Genomic DNA, 21,513 nt, shown 5'->3' with positions numbered 1-21,513 from the left:
CTGCTATCCTACCTGGTAACTGTGAATTACCGTGTCTCATTTCTAACCCTCACCACTGCTTTTGTTTGTACTCTACATTCATTTTTAGGCTAACATATAAAAATCCTGTGTGCAGGGACCATGTCTCCTTATCTTACTTCTGTTGTCTGGAGTGGTAGGCACTTAGTGAGTGTTCTCTAGGTACCTACTATTGCTTCATTGTGATTACCCTATAAACCTCACTCTGATGATCACTTTTTAAGGGAAGAAGAGATGATAAAGGGAAATGAAACAAGTTTTACTCCCCATACACCTAGAAATATATTATATTGAGAGCTCTTGAGAAAAGAGTCACCATAGCAGGCCTGACACACTAGAAAGGCCTGTTTTGCAAGGCAGGCCCCTTGGCTGGCAATTGAGAACCTACGTTTCAGGAGGTTCCCACTGTTTCCTAAATGTTAGGACTGGCTCATGGATCCTAAACTCTTTGTGCGAACAATATGGCTTATACTGAATACCTGCTTTCCTTCTGGGAGTCTCGAATTCTGCTGTATACTAGGTAGAGGGTGCTTATGTGATCAACTTCCAGTAAAAAACTGGGGCTCGTTGGTGTAAATGAACTTTCCTGGCAGACAACAGTTTGTTGGGGGAGGAATTAATCTTGTCCTATGTCACTCCCCTAAGACAGGACTCTTGGAAGCTTGCATAGATTCCCTGGACTTCGCTTCATGTACCTTTCCCTTTGGAGATTTTGCTCTCTACTCCTTTGCAGTAACAATTCCAGCCATGGGAAGGACTATTTGCTGCATCCTGTGAGTCCTTCTAAATCACTGACCCTGGGCATGGTCTTGGGAATCCCTCACCCAGGAACAAACCAGAATATATATTTTGATATTTAAGCCAATATATTTCACAATGCCATATATAGGTGTTTGAAGACTAGCACTTGTGTAACCTACACACACACACACACACACACACACACACACACACACACTCATCCTTTCATGGTTATCTACACTGCTATCCTCTGCTTCACATGGTTAGATTTGGAAAAGGTATGAAATATATTTTTCAAACCTTATCGGCCTCTGCTTGCCTGATGCAATGTCTGCAGTCCAATTTAAAAATCTACTCATAGAGGACGCAGCAAACCTTTCCAAAATAGAAGTCCCTCTGTAATATACTGAGAGAGAAGAAGGTCTGTGAAAACTCACCATATTTTTCCTCTAGTTTGGGAGAAGGTAAACGATGGAACATAAGGATAAAAAACATACAAGAGAAAATAAATAAAATAAATAAAATAAGTCCAGAATAATGAGAATTCCTAGTTGGGGGGCGGTGTTTATGTGGTATGAGATGGAAATTAGGGCTCAATATGATAAGCTGCCTGGAAATCCGGTGAAATCAGATGGCCTAACAGCCAGTTCTCCCCGCCACGCTCCTGCAGAGGCCAAACAACCCTCCTCATCCAGAGGACAGTTCTTGTGTATCTCTGAGTAGTATTTCAGTTCCCTGCCAGCCCATGGAATTATTCAAAACCCCAATCACCTACTCCTGTGGGAGTTGGGGGACAGCTCACCCTCTTAATACTACAAAGCCTGCAGACCCTGCTTGCTTACCCTGTTCCCAAGAGCAGCCTACATGTGGCCCTGTGTGGCATGCAGTGTCTTTCTCTCCGGACTGTGAGGACACGTGACTAATAAATGCTGTCGATTTCACCTGTCCAGTGTTGGGTGCTGTATCTTCAGCCACTCTCGTAATCCAAGGATGGAGATCTTTCCCTTGCCAACGGGGTAAAGAGAAGACAACCAAAACAGAAGGTAGAGCCGGTGCAGGGGGCACAGGCTCACAGAAACCCATTTTTGGAAAGGATTCCTTGTCTGCTCTGACTTGCCCTCCTCTGGCTGAGGGGTGAGACAGTGGTAGCTGCAAGGGGAATGGGGACAGCAGAGAGGATGGAACCTGGGGCTAAGCATCCTGGTGGGAAGAAAGGGATGGCTGGAAGGCATGAAATGCACACTTCAGAAAAATATAATAAAATTAGAAAAGAGATTAAATTATAAAAAAATAGATACAAAAGTCTTCAAAACGGGATTGCTCACAGCACCCGCTGACTGCACTCCATGTCCAGACCTCAGTCCACCCTCACGCAACAGAAGAGCGGCCCGAACACAAACTGGCCACATCCAAACCACTCAGCAGAATCTTAGGAGAGACCAAGAACTTGCTTCCAGATAGAGTGCCCCACATGAAATCTATGTGAGAGAAAAATAAACTGCACAGAAACAATACATCATCATCATCATCATCATCATCACCTTCATTAGGTCAAGGGTGGGAAAAGAAATTATTCTTGGAACAGCAAAGAATCCTTCCTCTAACAGGAAGGAAAAAAAAAAAAAAAAAACCTAAAACTAAAGAGAAGAAAACATACTGAAGTATAGCAGAGGAAAGTCTTTCACTGTAAATGGTCTGCCACCATGAATCAGGTTGAGGCACATGTCAGCAAACCCGTGTCCTTCTATGACTCCTATGCATGGTGCACCATTTCAAAAGGGGAACCCAAGATTCATGACACGTGGTATAGATCATGCATGGGGTTCATCTCGTAGAAATAAAGCCTTCTACTGAGACAGATTCATTCGCAGTCATGAACTCAGATTAGCATTCTTTGAAATCTTTTACTAAAATGGACAAGATGAGCTCTGATGAAATGTGTTCACTTCCTGTGCTAGACAGTGTACTTTTTCCACTTACTGCTACACATTTAAGATGATATAGTGCTGCTTTCCATAAGATATTTACATTTGGAGTGGTACATATATACCGTGGAATACTATGCAGCCATAAAAAGGAATGAGATCATGTCCTTTGCAGGAACATGGATGGAGCTGGAAGCCATTATCCTCAGCAAACCAACACAGGAACAGAAAACCGAACACAAAGTTCTCACTTGTAAGTGGGAGCTGAATGATGAGAACACATTGTGGACGCACGTGGGGAACAGCACACACTGGGGCCTGTCCAGGGTCGGGGGAGGAAGAGCATCAGTAAGAATAGCTAATGGATGCGGAGTTTAATACCAACATGATGGGTTGATCTGTGCAGCAAAGTACCATGGCACATGTTTACCTATGTAACAAACCTGCACCTCCTGCACATGTACCCCAGAACTTAAAAGTTGAAGAAAAAAATGCAATTCTAATTCCAACAAAAAAAGATATTTACCTTTATAAAATAACTGACCTGGGCACAGTGGCTCATGTCTGTAATCCCAGCTCTTTGGTAGGGAAGAGGCTAGGAGTCTGAGACCAGCCTGGGCAACATAATGAGATCTCATCTCTATAAAAAATTTAAAAATTAGCTGGGCATGGTGATGTGCAGCTGTGGTCCCAGCTACCAGGGTGGTTGAGGTGGGAAGATTGCTTGAGCCAGTGAGTTCCAGGTTACAGTGAGCTATCACTGTGCAACTGCACTGCAGCAGGACTCTGTCTTGAAAAGAAAATAAGTGAAATGTCAAAATATTTCTTATGGTGGGAATTAAATTAATACTAGAGGATACATGGAGGTAGATCAAGATTTTCCATTATGAGCTCATCCAAAACAGCACAAGCTGATCTGACAACTTCCCCCACATTTTGACTTCTGGCTGCAGCAATTGCTGCGGGTGTTGGTATTTTCATTATTATAGGTAGGGTATACAGTTATTTGTGAATTTAGCTATTTAATTATTTATTCCTGAGTTTATTTTCAAGAGTCTCCTTTCTTTCTTCATGGTTTCAATGTAAGTGGGCATTTTTTCCCATGAGTTTTTCTGTCTTGAAATAATTATTTTTTCTAACCTTCTTACATTCAGTTTCCCTTGCTTTATCTTACCAGTTGACTATTTCTACATGGAATTGATAATACCTCTTCTTTAACCAGAGTCACATACAAAAGAGGAGTTGGGATACAAAAAATCCTCTATTGAGAAAAATTAAAGTGCATTTTATTTATAGTTTCCCAAATTTAATTGTGTAATAAATCACTTGTTATGTATAATATGTGTAGCTTCACACAAATTTGTGGTGATAACCATATCTATGATTACCTATGCAACAGTCACTGCATTTAGCAATTTATCAACCCATACTAAGTGCCCACTCAATGCCAGGCACATTAATAGACACTATTCTCTGTGGAAGACTCCATCAACTATACACCCCAAATCCAGTCTGCTGTCTTCCTTAAGTTTCCTGATTGTTTTCATGAAACACGAAAAAGAAAGTCAGAAAGAAAATGGATTCATGGTAGGGAAAAACATCACCTACGCTGTTTTCTTCAGAGAAAAACAAACTCATATTTGTATAACACATGATTTCTTGCGTTTTCTGTTACATGCAGCCAAATATACATACATAAGTTATATAATCATTTGTTACAGTATACTGTATATTTACATAGTCAATTGTAAATCAATTCCACTTTTTAGCTAGTTGCTTATCAATTATAAAGTTGGAGATAAATTAGATTGACTACTTTGCCCATTTAAATGTGTTACTGAAAGGAATATTTAATTCAGATCTTCTGAATGTTGGAAAATGTATTTAGGTACTGGAATTCTGCTCATGATGAACAGGACTGTAAACAATGCATGATGTATCTGGAGACTGATTTAACATTTTGATTTACTATACAATGGCTTTACTAAAACAAGGGTTAAATGTCTATTCCTTTATTATAAAAACTCCATTGAAAAACTAAATTTGATAGATAATTGGTGAAATAATGAAATTTCTTTGGACTCATAGAAATTGTAATTCTTCACCTTGCCTGTTCATATTTTCTAAGTTTCCCATAACAATTATGTATTACTTTCATAGTAAGAAAAAAAAATTATTTTTTGAAAGGAATAAATACTACCGAAAAATCAGCACAAGAAAATTCAATCAAGATAGTAAAACGCACAAGCTACTTTCTCCTGTCCCTGCAAATTACTCCAAGTGTCAAAGATAGTCTTTTTAAACCTGTAGTTCTAAAAACTACTGAACATTTCCATTATCAGAACAGAAATTGTTGGAAGTTCCTGGCAGATAAAAATCAGACAGGAATGGTTTGATAGGGTTTGATAGGGGTAGAGGAAAAACCTCAGCCTGTAAAAGGGCACAAGAGAGAAATGCGTAGAAGGTAAAGGCTGATTCAGAAAAAGCTCATTTCCAGAACCAAAATTAAAAGATCAGGGAAGCACCCCCAACTCAGAAGGACCAAAGTCACTGCAAATTAGTTTTCTGAACAAAGAGGCCAGGCAGACCCTTCCCTCCCAGACACTGAAGAGCAGGCAGTAGCTAACTCTCAGTGACAAGTGGCACCTGCCTCAGTGGCAGTCCCAGTGAGGGTGTGGTGATTACAGACACAAGGCTGAATTGCATTTCACTTGGAGCCTTTGAAAAGAATATGAACAGGAGTATAAAAAGAGAAGTTCAGTTTCCTGAAAAGGAAATAAATTACAGTTCTTTAGGACTCTCATGACTTTGGCACTGATGCCATTATGTATGTGTCTTTTAAAAAAATATTTTACATATTTAAAATTTTTATATTGTCACCATAGAATTTTTAAACTTAAAAATACGATTCATATAAATGTAAAATGAGCACATGTCAAATGTTATGTATTGTTATTTTTTAACTTCTAATTTTTGGGGGTACATAGGTATATGTATTTATGGGGTATATAGGATATTTTGATTCAGACATACGAGGTATAATAATCCCATATGTATGTGTCTTAAATGAAGGATGACAATCAACACACGTCACCATTCACAAAGGCCCAGATTCCTATTCACAGGAGAGTTCTGGGAGAAAAAGAGGACCATACAGCTCCCATTACCTATACGAATTAAGCCATCAATCTAGTCTTTTCTTAGTAAACACAAATCAACACCCAAGGATCAAAGCCAACTGAGCAACAACAATGGAAGAGAAAAACAACGATGCTAAAATAAGCACATGACTCTGAAGGAAGCAGAAAATTCAAGGAGAAGAAGAGAATTCTGAAATTTAAGGTTTAATTCGATTATTACTTGCAGAGTGCTGAGAGGCTACTGCAGTCAAGAAACAAGAACAGATGCTATAATGAAAGAGAACTCAGGGCAAGGGGAGGGGCTTCAGTAAATTAGCAATATGACCATTAAATTTTTTTTTTCTTTTTGAGACAGGATCTATCACTCTGTCTTCCAGGCTGGAGTTAAGTGGCCCAATCATGGCTCACTGCAGCCTTGACCCCCAGGCTCAAGTGATTCTCCCACCTCAGCCTGCTGAGTAGCTGAAACAACAGGCATGGGACAGCAGGTGTGTGCCATCACAACTGGCTAATTAAAAAAAATTTTTTTTTTTGTAGAGACATGGTCTCGGTATGCTGCACAGGCTGGTCTCAAACTTCTGGGCTCAAGGCATCCTCTTGCCTTGGCCTCCCAAAGTGCTGGAATTACAGGTGTCAGCCACCATGCCTGGTTTAAATTTTAAACCAAATTTTGAAAAAGTATAATGAAAGGCATAAGTGTTAAAACCACCATGGCCAAAATAAGCTTGGAAAAAATAAGAACATTTAAGAGACACAGAGGTTCAATCCACACAGTGCCACAATCATCTAACTGGAGTTTCAGAAGGAGATAATTGAGAAAATAAAATGAACAAAGACTTCTTTGAAATGTTAGATGAAAATATGTAGAACCTGAAGAATGAACTAGTTCTCAGATTGTAAGGGCTCACTTAGTACTGACCAGGATGAATTTTTTAAAAAGATAAAACTGGTGAAATTTCAAGTTTCCAGCAATAAAAATAAATTTCAAAAGCTTCCCCATCTGTTATGTAAAGGAATGGGATTGACGCAGACATTGTACTTCCCCATAGGAACAGAATATGAGAAAAGATAATGGACACATATCTTCCAAACTCTGAAGTCGAGTAATTATGAGCATGGAATTCTATGAGCCAAAAAAAAAAAAAAAAAAAAAAAAATTAGAGAAGAACCAGTATAACCTATATATTTATTTTCTAAATTATTGAATTTATAGATAAGTATAAGATAAATACTTATATCAAGTATTTTGTACAATATAAAGATAAAAGTATTTATCTTATACTTATCTATTTTACTTATATCCTTACTAGATAAGCATACTGGGTCAAATTTATACATTTAAGATGAATGCAAAATCTCCTTATGAAACTGATTATAAGACTTCACTAAGAAAGTAAAATAAAGAATCTTAGTTAATTATTCAATTAATGTAGGTAAATGATGCCAAAGAGAGAGTAAGTGACAGGGAGGGAGACAGACAGCGGGGGGGAGGGGAGAGACAGGGTGGAGGGGAAAAGGGGAGGAGGGAGAGAGAGGGAGAGAGAGAGAGAGAGAGAGAGAGAGAGAGAAAGAGAACCCCACAGACATACAACAGGAGAAGAAGGAACAGAGGAATTGGTGTTTATGTTGTCACATTCAAATAGAAAACTGAAAAAGTTCAGGTACATTTTCTAGAAGCTTCCAAATTTCTTGCAGAAACAGATGCTGAATTTTTTAGAAGAAAAAGATCTGTCACGATATTTCTTAGGCCATATATATTATGAATATTTTTTTAAAAGGCTAGGTTTATACAGCTTTTTATATCTCTGACAAGGAACGATCTGAATTTTTTAAATAGCTCATACAATGCCAAGCTTATACTGATTTCATTTCATTGACTGGCCTATTTCCCAAGATAGCACAAGACCTTTTGACTCCCTAGAATATATGGTCTTATTTCTCCTGTGCCCACCCCCTTCCTTAGTTCCCATTCTCAATTCTCTCTAGAACTGAGGCTTCCGCAGCAGGACTGGCAGGAGAGAAAAAGGAAGGCAGACAGAAGGAAGAGCTCTGGGCCATTCCTCGCTCCCCACCGCAAATGCGACCCTCATAGGCCCTTTTTTGGTCTTTCCAGGAGTTAGACACCAGTTTATTACTCACTGAGACCATTTGCCTGTCTCAGTGAAAAAAAAAAGACATTTTATTTTGGGGAAGTGAGCACTTTATCTTTCCTTTCCGGGTCTAAAGAAAAAAGAAGCAAACACAAAAAATACCCTTTATCTTGCTGTTTTTACATTACTAGAAGTCCAAAGTCTTAGGAAATCTGAAGAGAATAGTTATGGAAATCTGAAGAGAATAGTTATGCATTCTCTAGTCTTAGGAAATCTGAAAAGAATAGTTATGGAAATCCGAAGAGAATAGTTATGCATACTCTAGATATTTGAGTAAATGGAGGATCTTCGAAAAGCCTAGAAAGCCTTTTTAATTTCGCAGTTTCCTAGGGAAAAGCAAAATTCAAAGCCTGGAGTATCTGGAAATAGAAGTGAGAAAGGCAGCATGGATGCAAAGATTTTAAGACCCTCTCAAGATGATCCTGGAGACAACTGAAAAATGGCCCAGGAAATTTTTTTTTTTTAAGAAGAATTCCCAGGCTCAGGCCCTCTTTTTATTTACAGTAATAGCAAATCACCCAACTGCAACTCTCCTAGTCTCTTGTCAGCTGGAATCAACTAGGTACTGTATTTCTTTGGGATCTACTTTGGTGGATACAAGAAAGGAAGAAAGAAACCACCAGAACCGAAGGGCATCCCCCTGCTCCAGCTGGAACCCAGCAGAACATCTGAGATTACCATACCTCAATGCTCAAAAGAGGAAAGAAGGAGAGCTGCTCTTCATTTATTTTAAAAGAAAATTCATTTGAAAGAATTTGAATTTCAAATGAACATGAATGGTCGTAAGTCCAATGTAACATCGTAAGTCAAATAAACATGAACAGCCATCATAAATCAAATGTATTAATCAATTAGACCTTTAGCCTAGGAAACAAAGTTTTCCTTTTTCTAATACACTACCTGAAATAAATTTGCCAATAAATCCCGAAGATTTAGTACAAATAGTACAATTCACAATTGCTTTCCTCTTTCCTTTCTTCAAACACCAAATAGATTGCAAGTTATGGGTGAGACTGACTTAGAAACTTACAATAACTCTTAATCTAAAAAAATTATGTTGGTTAATATGAACTAACTAAAACAAAGCATTCGAATACTGCTTCTCAAGTAGAAAGTCCTTGGAAAAAAAAGATTGTTAAGAAGTATAATAACCTTTTCAAATCCCACAAGACAGGTTACTTGTCCTTTATTTATTAGGTTGTTGTTATGGAGTCTATCCCAATTTCCCACAAAATCATCACTTGGAGGCTTGGCATGGTGGCTCACCTAGTATTTTGGGAGGCTGAGGTGGGTGGATCACCTGAGGTCAAGAGTTCAAGACCAGCTGGGCAACATGGTGAAACCCCATCTCTAAAAACAATTAAATTAAATTAAATTTTTTTAAAAAGGCCGGGAGCAGTGGCTCACGCCTGTAATCCCAGCACTTTGGGAGGCTGAGATGGGTGGATCACCTGAGGTCAGGAGTTCAACACCAGCCTGGCCAACATGGTGACACCCCATCTCTATTGTTCAAAAATAAAAATAAATAAAAATAAATAGTCCCCTGGTACTGCTGCAGTATCATAGCATAAAGGACTCTAAGTGCCACTAGACATTAAGGTTCACAGTTTCTGATCATAAACCAAGATGCTGTTGGGTGATGTCTGAAGACAGACATCTGATATGTATAGTCAGATAAAAAATACCAAAATGTCAAGCCCAAGGAATTAAAGCCAGCAAGGCAAACCTTTACTGCAGTAGGCATCTTGGTCAGGGCACCTATAGCTAATGTCCTTGCCTCACATGGTGGAATTCACCTTTACTCAGTCACAGCTGTAGAAAATCCTGCCATCCAGAATGACACAGGTTTACACTAGGTTGAAAATCCAAATAGCTCAGAACTCAAAATGCACTTACCATAAGTTATATCATTATATATGGCAGGAGATTCTAGAACTATGTTATTCAATACATAAGCTACAAGCTACATGTGACTGTTCATATTTAAATCAATTAAAATTAAAAAAATTAAAAATTGAATTTCTTATTCACACTAGCCACTTTTAAAGTGTTGGCAGTCATATAACTAGAGCTACCATACTGGACAGAAGTAGACCATTTCCATCACTACAGAAACTTCTAAAGGATAGTGCTATTCTAGGACACTGTTAACACAGATACAAAGGTTAACTGGGCCTGTATGAGCTGTCTTGGCAACTATTCAACGTGATTACTTTAAGAGAAGATATGACTTACAGACAACCTTAAGTAATTCAAGTTGGAGACTGTCTTAAACCATGATTTCTACTCAATACCCCTGAAGTTTTAATGTATGCCATTATTGATACTGTAATTAATTGGAGAAGAAACCTAAATCAGAGTGATTAACTTGCCCAGGCAACTTGTTTCTAACTGCAGCTGAGTATCAAATTTCCTTTTTTCTATATACTAATTATCCTAAATGTTTCAAGAATCCCATCTGCATAAAAGCTAACCTAGAATCTTGCACAGATAATGTATTCAATAAGCATTTGTCACATCTGTGATGCAATTATTGCAATGTAACATCGTGCTTGTGCAGTGAATCAATTAACAAGTAAGCTATAAGACAGAGCTGGCTGTAAAACACATGTATACATAGGAGAACATGAGTAACAGCCTTAGATGTAAAATTGTGGACATAAAATTGCTAAGGGTGAGCTAGAACTTCAATCAGCCATTTCTCATAAAACATGTGGTGCTTCCCTTATGGTTTTCTGAAGCATTTTCTCACCCACTTAACGCTAGTATCTTTTATTTTTTGACCATTTTAATTTATTAGAACATAAAGGGCACCCTACTGAATCTCTCATCACCAACCCCTATTGAAACCAAACCACCTAGTCTTGCTTACAAACACTGAAGGCCACTTCCCTGGGACTCCTTTGCCCGACCACAGAGTTTCTAATCAGTGCTTAAATTTAAGTAAAGGGCCTGTGTATCCTACCCACAAAGACTAGCTCCACTGCTGAAGAAGTCACTTTCTGATTTCAACAAAGAAGGGAATAAATTTACTATTGAGGGAGATTGCAGTACAGGAGACGAGAAACGATCACTTAAGTTCAAACCTGTAAAAATTTGCACTGTGTTGTCTGCTTTAGTTTTCTCAAGAAGTTATAAAGGAACCATTCAACCAACATTTCTGCTATTTTTTCTACCCCAGCCCCACCCTACCCCCATCCCCAATCAAACCAAGCACCTTTTGAGCCATGTTTGAGCTATTACTTACAGGAGATTCACTGACTCCAAAAATGTCTCTGACATCCCTGACAGACTGCTTATTCTTTTTCCTCATGGTTTGGGTGTAGGTATTATATCTTTTTTTCACTGCAGCTGCTTGGGTTCGAGTCAATGTAGAGAGCAAGGCTTTACCATCTTCCTCTTCATCACCTGAGATCAGAGTCGATAAACCCACATCTTGCAGCCATTCTGCTTCAAGTTCTCCTTCTGTAAAAGAACATTACCAAGAGAAGGTTAGAACTTTTTCTGGGTGATTGGATGCCATGTGACTATCAGAGAGGAAGTATCAGTAAATACTATAATATTTGTATTTTTTTCTACAGCAATTATGGGAAAGAATTATAAGAATGGGCTGGGTGTGGTGGCTCTCGCCCGTAATCATAGCACTTTGGGAGGCTGAGGTGGGCAGATCATGAGGTCAAGAGATTGAGACCATCCTGGCCAACATGGTGAAACCCCGTTTCTACTAAAAATACAAAAATTAGCTGAGCGTAGTGGTACACGCCTGCAGTCCTAGCTACTAGGGAGAGTGAGGCAGGAGAATCGCTTGAACCTGGGAGGCAGAGGTTATAGTGAGCTGAGATCATGCTACTGCTCTCAAGACGGGTGACAGAGCAAGACTCGCTCTCAAAAAAAAAAAAAAAAACTATAAGAATGAATGAAAGTCTGCATTGTATTTTTAAAATAAGTCAAAATTTAAAGTATTTTCTAATAAAGTAAGGTAATTGGCAGACTTAAAAGTAAATTTGCCTGATAAAGAGTTAGATATGAGCCATATCTGGCCTACTGATTTCAGAAAGTGATAAAATATGACTATTTAAATTAAAACTATAACAGAAAAAGCCATGATTTAATGAAATACAAATCGGTTTTTCAAGCAGTCACGTGGAGGTTCAAATGCCAGGGCCACCATTCACCAGCTGCCCGATTCCTAAGTCTTAAGATACTTCGAGGCCTCAGTGTCCTCTTGGCAAAATGAGTATGGTGAAATGAGTACATGTATTTTTTTCTACAGTAATTACGGGAAAGAATTATAAGAATGGGCTGGGATTACGGATTATTATAAGAATAATTTTATGTTGTCTCGGCATCCCTTTTGAATATGGGTTTAACTTTCTCACACCAGAGGCAGGGCTTAGTCACTCTTCATGCGGTTTCTGGGCGTCTGCCTCCTCCCAATTCCTCAATGTGATGGATCCTGATATCTGCCTTATACAATCACCTCTTGGTGATGACTTCCGACGAGACAGCTGGATACAACCTGCCATACTCATCCCACCAACCCACACCCCCTACATGAACTGTGCAGATACAGTGCAGTGACCACCTCCCAGTCACAATGTGACTCTCTGGAACTCATGTCCGCCTGCTCTTAGGACTCAGGGTAAGAAATCTGTTGGGCAATGCTTGGATCCTAATGGAGGCTGTGGTCCCCAGGTCCCTCAGTCACTCTCTCTTTCCTGTTCCCTGCCTGCCTGTTGATTGTAAGTGTCCCAGATGGCTGCCTCTTCCCACGGGCCCTGGGAGAGGAGCTGCTGTCTTCTCCCTGGGATCTGTCCGTTCTCTCATGTCTTCTGTTTTGCCGAGTTGCCTGCTCTGTGTCTCACCTGGCCCACACACCTGAATCTAGTTTATTTCCAGTCAGGGCTCTTCTACGCTCTCTGCCAGTACAAATGAGTTTCCTGTGAGAGGGACACCAGGTCATGGGTTGAACGAGAAGGTATTAGGCCACCCACCAGGATAAGGAGGTATCCTGTGCAAGGCAAACCTCAGTGACCGAATCCCCTGTAGCTCCATCAGAGCGGGGTCGGTTTATAGCCACTCACCCGAGAGAGACCTCAAGACCAAATTAGAGAAAAATATAACAGGGAGAGAAGTAACCACAAAGGATTAGATGCCTGTGAGGATTTTTTTTTTTTTAAATCAATGTATTTGTGACAGGTAGCAAACAATCTGGAACAAAGTCAGTATTCAATTGATGTTTATTCTCCTACCTTTCTCCTTATTCTGAACACTAACCTCTTTTCTCAGAAGCAAATTCAAAAACCTGTAATTCCTCAGTATATAGAAATATAAGGAAATCAGAATAACAGTGTCCTGTAACAGAAAATCTATTAAACGTATGTTTCTGGGAACTATGCTAAAGAGGCATTACCCAAATGAGCATTGTTTAAATCGCAGATTAGCATGTCAAAGCATTAGTCTTGGAGTCCTGGATTCTGCTTACATTATTGCGTCACTGGTGTACAAACAAAGCCTTTGATGTGTCTTGTTACAGGCCTAGTTTCTTAGCTAAGTGAATATTTAATTTGTTATCTTATTTTAATTGTTTATGTGCTTTGTAAACTGTCCCTTTAACAAACAATGAAAGGCGAATTTATGATTGGCAGGCTTAACCTAAATAATAAGCCTTTTAAGTTAGTGAGTTACGATGTGGAACTCTTCCTTAAGTTATGGATAAGATTTTAATTTCTGAAGACAAAATTTACAATTTACAATGTAATATTTTAATATTAAAATTTTAGGCCGGGCATGGTAGCTCACATTTATAATCCCAGCACTTTGGGAGGCCGAGTTGGGCGGATCAAGACCATCCTGGCCAACATGGTGAAACCCTGTCTCTCCTAAAACTACAAAAATTAGCTGAGCATCGTGGCACATGTCTGTAGTTCCAGCTACTTGGGAGGCTGAGGCAGGAGAATCGCTTGAACCCTGGAAGCAGAGGTTGCTGTAAGCCGAGATCTCGCCTCTGCATTCTAGCCTGGTGACAGAGTGAGACTCCATCTCAAAATAAATACATAAATAACTTTTTTAAATTTTAAAAGTTGAATTTTCCCCCTCCGCCTATGTAGGGAATAATTAAAGAGTGGAGGAAAGAGTACTTGGTAGGACTGGAGTTGACATAAATCAAGGGTGAGGACGATCTAAGTCCTTAACCTGCAGCGTAAGTAGGATATACGTTTTCCATGGGTAAGAAATGTCCGGGGCAGATATCAGGGTTACTCTTCCTATTGGCTGTTCACTCCAGCTGCCAAATGTGTAACTTCAACAGAGCACTCCTTTGAATTTCAGTTCCATATATCTGACTGCCTATTCAGTATCTACTTGGTTCTGTCATTCTTATGTCATATTCACTGCGTTCAAACCTAAACTCATTATTTCTCACTCCCAACTCTAGGCCTCTTTCAGGATTCCATATTTCAACAAATGAAAGACACCCTCCCATGTAATTAGGCAAGAGAGTAACCCAGGAGGCATTCTTGACCTCTCCCTCTCTTTCACACATCAACTCCGACACTTCCCCAAGGCCTTTCCATGTTACCTCCTTATTATTGCTCAAAATGTCCACTTTCCTTTATGTCTCCTGCCATGACCCTGGTCCCAGCTACATCCTCTCACGTGGACTGCTGTGATAGACTCCCGACAGTTCTTCCTAGGCCATTCTTGATCCCCTTCTTACCTATTATCCATATTATAACTAAATAAGCCCTTTCAAATGAAAACAAAAATAATTCTACAGTTTGTCTTTGCTCTTATGATTAAGAAAACCCTTACCATAGCCAACCAGATGTTAAATGTAAGTCAGCAACTGCTTACATTTCTGGACACACTTATACCATGCTCTCCTCCTCTCCTGTTTTCGGGCAATACTGGCCTACTTTGGATTCCTCAAAAACCCAACATTCTATTTTGTCACAAGGTCTTTGGACATGCCAGTCCTTCTGCATGACCTCATAATTACTGACCACCCATCTTTCAGGTCTCAGTTTCTACATCCCTTTCTTAGGAAAGTCTCTTTTTCCCTGAACCCATCACATAAGGTCTTGTCCTACTGCTATGAATCCTAACCCTGCTGTTTCTTCTTCCTTCAAATAATTCTCTCCTCCAAATGTATCTATTTATATGATTTCATTAATTACCTTCTCTTCCACTAAATTATCAACTCTAGTGGAAGAGAAAGAAACATTTCTGCTTTTTTTTTTTTTTTTTTTTTTTTAATAACTAACACCAACACCTGCTAGAGCATTCTATTAGAGACACTGTATTCCTTATCCTGCTCTTAAGGGAGTTCATTTTAGTTCCCGCAGTCACTACCTTGACTGGACTCATACCCTCCACTGTTTGCCCCACTCTATGCAACATCTGTAATCTTGGTTGGTTAAAAATAGCCTTGAGTGGTCGTTTTCAAATAGGATGCTTGGGGTCGCCATATATATATTCCTTAACTGACTGCCAAATGAAATGTGGGGCAATCTGAGCATCAAAATAAATGATAGTAAAAGATAAACCCACTAAATAAACCAGGAGTCTATTCTGATATAAATAAATAATTTGGTGTACTGTGGGATGTTTATATAGTTTGACGGTACCTCCCAAGAACAGTAATTAGAAAAATGAAATGACTAACTTCAGAGTGGAGAAACCTTGCATTTACCCCCTTAAGTAAATGATTGAAGTGGACATCATCAGTGACAGAAACAAATTAAAATTGTGAGCCACCTGACAGGAGGCCATGAGAAGAAGACAACATCACAATTTGCGCACGATGTATAACCTGAATCTAAGTCATTGGGAAACATCAGACAATCCCAAATTGCCTGATGTAGAGAAACATTCCATAAAAATTACCTATAATTTTCAAGTGTCAAGGTCATAAAAATCAGAGAAAGGCTAAGAAACTCTTCAAGACTGTAAAAAAAAAAAGGGGGGGCGTGGGGAGAGAAAGAGAGAAGAAAGAGAAACACATTTTTCAATTAAACATAAGTGATTCTAAACTGGAGTCTTTTTCTTTTGCCATAAAAGGTAATATAGAAATGATAGCAGTCTGAGGACTAGATGATAGTAATATATTAAAAATAACGTGTTCATTTCCCTAGTATGCTGTGATTATACAGGGAATGGCTTTCTCTCTCTATAGATGTCTATGTACAAATACATACAACACCTAAAGTACTTGGGAGTGATAGAACATGAGGTTGGCAATTGCTCTCAAATGGTCCCTGAAAAACAAACGGTCTTTAAAATTGCACTTGTGGCTTCTCTATATGTTTGGAATTATTTCAAAATAAAAAATATATGGGTGCATGTGACAACTTAAAGCAAAAATGACGATACTGCATTGATGTACGTACAATGTATGCAGATGCTATACGTAAGACAACGGCACAAAGCACCGGGCAGGAAGAAGTATGGAATTAAAGCGCTGCAAGGTTCTTCTATTTGATAGAGTGAAGCATGGTACTTATCTAAGTAGACTATGATAAGTTAGGGATGAAGACTAAAATGCCTGAACAGCAACTAAACCAATTAAAGTGATATAGCTGAAATGCAAGCATAGAAAATATGAAGAAACAGCGAAAAAAACAAAACAAAACAACAGACAGGTAGAGAATAAGAGGATGAAAAAAGATATATCTTGCAAAGAATAACCTTATAAACCTAAGAAAGTCAGAATGGAAGACTGGGAACATAACAAGGATACGTATGTGTGGTACCAGAGGCCCTAGCCAGTATGATAAGGCAAGCTCAAAAATAAAAGTACAAAAATCAGAAAGGAAAATTGTCACTACTCATAGATGACCTCTTTGCTTCCATACATAATCCTAAGAAATCTAGTAGACAACTAGTAGAAAATGAATTTAGGAAGGTAATGATATATAGCATCAAGATACAAAAATCAACTGTATTTCTATATGCCGGCAACAAACAACTGAAAAGACCGATTTTACAAACCCAATTAAAAGACCCCATTAAGAATATGAATAGACAAGTCACAGGCAGTGAGAAAATATTTATAATACATATATTTAACAAGGGACTTGTATCAAGAATATATAGTAATAAAAGGTTTTAATAAAAAGTAATAAAAGGTTTTAAAAATCAGTCAAAGGTTTTCACAAAACAAGATATATGAAAAGACAACAAGCACAGGAGAAAATGTTCAACATTGTTAGTCACCAGCGAAACGTAATTACAACCATAATGAGATACTCCACACATCCACTAGAATCACTCATACAACGGAGACTGAAAGCATCACGTGTTGCAATGATGTGAAATTGAACTGTCTGTCACATATTGCTGGAAGGGGCGTAAAATAGTACAGCTACTCTGGAAAAATGCTGGCAGTTTCTTACGTGGTTGAACATTCTCTGAAAACTGCATATATCCAGGAGAAATAAAAACATATCTACCCAAAAGTCTTTCACAAGATTGCCCATAACAGCATTATTCATCATAAGCAAAATTGTAAACAATGCTCAAATTTAAAAGTAGATGGATAAACAAATTGTGGCACATTTATACAATGGAATATTACTGTTATGGATTGAATTATATCTCCCAAAAAGATATGTTGAAGTCTTAAATGCTGGTATCTATAAATATAACCTTATGTGGAAACAAAGCTTTTGCAGATGGGATTAAGATGTAAATTGAGATGACATCACACTAGAGTAGGGTAGGCCCTTAATCCAACGTAACTGGTAGCTTTGTAAGAAGAGGAGAAGAAACAGACAAAAATAGGGAGTATGCTATGGACTGCGGAGACAGAGAGTGGCACAAGGTGGTATCAACAGCCAAGGAACAGCCAGGATTGCCAGCAACACCAGAAGCTAAGAGAAAGACATGGAACACATTCTCTCCTAGAACTTTCCAAGAGAGCATGAGCCAGCTTGACACCTTGGCTGCTAGTCCTGCTGTTTTAAGCCGCGAGTTTCGTGGTACTTTATTACAGCAGCCCTAGTAAAAAGAAAAACTATTGATATCCTAGATGAATCTCAAAAAGTTGTTCAGTGAAAGAAGCCAAACCCCAAAGGCATCTATGATGCAAAAACATCGGAACCATGGTTGCCTCTGGCCAGGGATGGCAAGTCATTGGGAGGCATGAGACTGACTGGGAAAAAGCATGAGGAAATTTTCTGGGTTGATTGAAATGTTATGTCTTGATCGGCATGAGATTACGAGTACATGCCTTTGTCAAAGCTCACTGAATTGTACATTTAAGATCTGTGCAAATGCTTCAAGGAAGAAAATCTGCAAATAAATAACAAACTGTAGTTAGTAGGTCTGCTTTTGTAGCAGTTAGGTTAGCAAACCTGAAAATATTTCCTGTATTCTAGGTTTGAGCAAATGAGTAAATATATAATACAGAGTGGGAGCCAGGTTTATTACTGGAGAAGAGAGTTAAAAATACAGAAAAAGAGAAGATAGCAACAAGCCTCGTGGTGCTGGATTGAAACGAGGTTACCACTGTGAACTTGGTGTTTAACATGAATAGCTAACTAGCTGGGTAGATACAAAGAAAAAGGGGTAGGGGATAATAGGCATTTTTCCTTTATGTGTCTTCCTGTTTTTCTGGATCTGAAAAGGCAAAATCTAAGCAAGCGAGTAATAAGAGTAAGAATACATTTCACTGTGGAGGATGGTTCCCTCGAATGAATTCTCATTAAATGTGTGGCAGGGCTTTTTATTTCAAGTAATATCAGATGTATGTTAGTGGTGGTACATCTTAATGATTTATCAGTTCTGAGAAACAGACTCATAGAAATGGGAATGAAGAATGAAAATACTTTCCAAAATTTCAGTTCATCCTGGCAGTTGTCTTGAGGTTAATCACTGGCTAATGAACACACTCTAGCTGTATACTTTACTAAACTACCTTTAGTCTTTCTTGGATGTCTTGCGTATTTGCTTGCTGACAGACAGTTAGGGCCTGGACGAGATGACTGACCTATGCTTTTAATTCACTGTGAGTAGTTTTGCTCTTTTTGAGAACTAAGGACAATTATACTTTTGATTGGTGCTTTTCCCCCACTATTCCATCTTTTTCTGTTTAGTTTCACAAGCAATGGGTAAAGGACTCCCTATTCAATAAATGGTGCTGGGATGACTGACTAACCATATGCAGAAGAATGAAACAGGACCCTCACCTTTCACCATATACAAAAGTTAACTCAGGATGGATTAAAAATTTAAATGTAAGACCTCAAACTATAAAAACCCTAGAAGAAAACCTAGAAAATATCCTTCCTGACATAAGTCTTGGCACATTTTTTGGTCACGTGCCCAAAAGCCATTTCTATGAAAACAAAAACAAAAATTGATAAGTGGGACCTAATTAAACTAAAGAGCTTCTACACAGCAAAAGAAACCATTAACAGAGTAAATAGACAACCTAGAAATGGGAGAAAATACTCAGAAACTATGCATCTAACAAAGGTCTAATATTCAGAATCTATAAGAAATTTAAACAAATCAACAAGCAAAAAGCAAATAACTCCATTAAAAAATGGGCAAAGGATTATGTACATATACTTTTCAACAAAAAGACATACAAACAGACAACAAATGTATGAAAAATGTTCATCATCACTAATTATCAGAGAAATGCAAATCAAAACCATAATGAGATATCGTCTCACACCAGTCAGAATGACTACTATCAAAAAGTCAAAAAGCAAAACAAAACAACAACAACAACAAACAACTAGACACTAGAAATGCCGCAGAGAAAAGAGAATGCTTAGGTACTTTTGTTGGTGGGAGTGTAAATTAGTTCAGCCACTGTGGAAAGCAGTTTGGAGGTGTCTCAAAGAACTTAAAGCAGAGCTACCGTTTAACCCAGCAATCCCATTACTGGGTATAAACCCAAAGCAAAATAAGTCACTATACTAAAAAGACACATGCACTTGTATGTTTATTGCCATGCTATTCACAACTGCAAAGACATGGAATCAACCTAGCTGCCCATCATTGGAGGACTAGATAAAGAAAACGGGGTACATATATAAGATGGGATACTATGCAGCCATAAAAAAGAATAAAATGAGGTCCTTTGCAGCCATGAGAATGCAGCTAGAGGCCATAATTCTAAACAAATTAACACAGGAAGAGAAAATCAAATACTGCGTGTTCTCACTTACAAGTGGGAGCTAAACACTAAGCATCCACGAACACAAACATGGGAACAACACACACTGCGGACTACCAGAGCGGGGAAGTATGGAGAGGGGAATGGGTCAAAAACTACCTACAAGGTACTGAGCTCACTACCCGAGTGCACTAGACCCATGTAAGAAAGCTGCACATGGGCCAGGCACGGTGGCTCACGCCTGTAACCCTAGCACTTTGGGAGGCCGAGGCGGATAGATCGTGAGGTTAAGAGATCGAGACCATCCTGGTCAACATGGTGAAACCCTGTCTCTACTAAAAATACAAAAAATTAGCTAGGCATGGTGGGGCACGCCTGTAATCCCAGCTACTCAGGAGGCTGAGGCAGGAGAATGGCCTGAACCCAGGAGGCGGAGGTTGCGGTGAGCCGAGATCGTGCCATTGCACTCCAGCCTGGGTAACAAGAGTGAAACTCCGTCTCAAAGAAAAAAAAAAAAAAAAAAAAAAAAAAAGAAACCTGCACATGACCCCTTGTACATCTAAAATAAAAGTCGGAAAAAACAACAGCAACACGGCTTTTATTTGGTGGAATACAAGAGAATGTAATATAGTAATACCAGTAAATGCTTTAAATTCAAATTTTTCTTCATCACAACTACACTGCTAAAATTTCTCTCTCGTAGTAAGGAATAGTTAAGTATTAATTACTCTAATTAATAATAAATAAGTAGACAAATATAAAAGCTATCAGAATTACAATACTCAATCTGCTTGATGATAATGAATCAAACCAATAGATAGGCACAGCATCCTAAGTAGCAGTATATAAGGCATCAATTTGGATTTTTGTTGAGGTCCAGCCCTCCGCAGGTCATGTCACCTTGGATAAAAGCCACCCTGAGCCAGTAGATATAAATCAATCAGTGGGAGTAGGTCATCAATATGTCAGATTCTACTGATTCACTAGTGGTGGGATGATTTCTGCCTATGAACAGAATAAGAGGGGGCAGAGAAAGAAAGCCAGTTAGCACACAAGACAAATCCAGCATCTTACCATCCACAGGTGTGACCTCAGGTGGCAGTGGCTCTTCTTGCCCTCCCATGCTGCTTTCTTTAATACTTTCTATTTCCCGCCAGAAATCCTCCATGGAGGCGCTGTCTATGGAGGCTTCTGAATTGGAGCGGCTGAAGGCAGGAGGGTGGAGGGATTCATTGGAGAGCATCCTGTTAATTCTTCGGCAGTGAGGAATGGATTTTCTGAGAAAAGAATAGTATCTATGAATAAACACTGGTTATGTTTTTATGTTATAAAGTCACAAAATTGAATTTAATTAAGTTTAAATCAAATGGAGAAGTCAAGTTATCATGGCAGAGATGGGTTTGAGGGAA

At 38.8% G+C, this 21,513-nt stretch overlaps 1 protein-coding gene across 4 annotated transcripts in view; it reads right to left on the bottom strand.

Moving 5' to 3' along the window:
* The window catches only part of ARHGAP28 (Rho GTPase activating protein 28), a 189,626-nt gene that overhangs the window by 69,644 nt on the left and 98,469 nt on the right, over positions 1 to 21,513 (bottom strand). For all 4 annotated transcript variants that reach the window (XM_010335561.3, XM_003924830.4, XM_010335562.3 and 1 more), the window contains exons 2-3: positions 21,179 to 21,381; positions 11,222 to 11,439 (exon numbers count right to left, since the gene is read on the bottom strand). In XM_010335561.3, the coding sequence (XP_010333863.2) occupies positions 11,222 to 11,439; positions 21,179 to 21,381 (421 nt within the window). The remainder of the gene's footprint in view (positions 1 to 11,221; positions 11,440 to 21,178; positions 21,382 to 21,513) is intronic.

The sequence above is a fragment of the Saimiri boliviensis genome, chromosome 13 (genome assembly GCF_048565385.1).
Source record: "Saimiri boliviensis isolate mSaiBol1 chromosome 13, mSaiBol1.pri, whole genome shotgun sequence".
Lineage (NCBI taxonomy): Eukaryota > Metazoa > Chordata > Mammalia > Primates > Cebidae > Saimiri > Saimiri boliviensis.
This window is presented reverse-complemented; position numbering and strand designations above follow the sequence as displayed.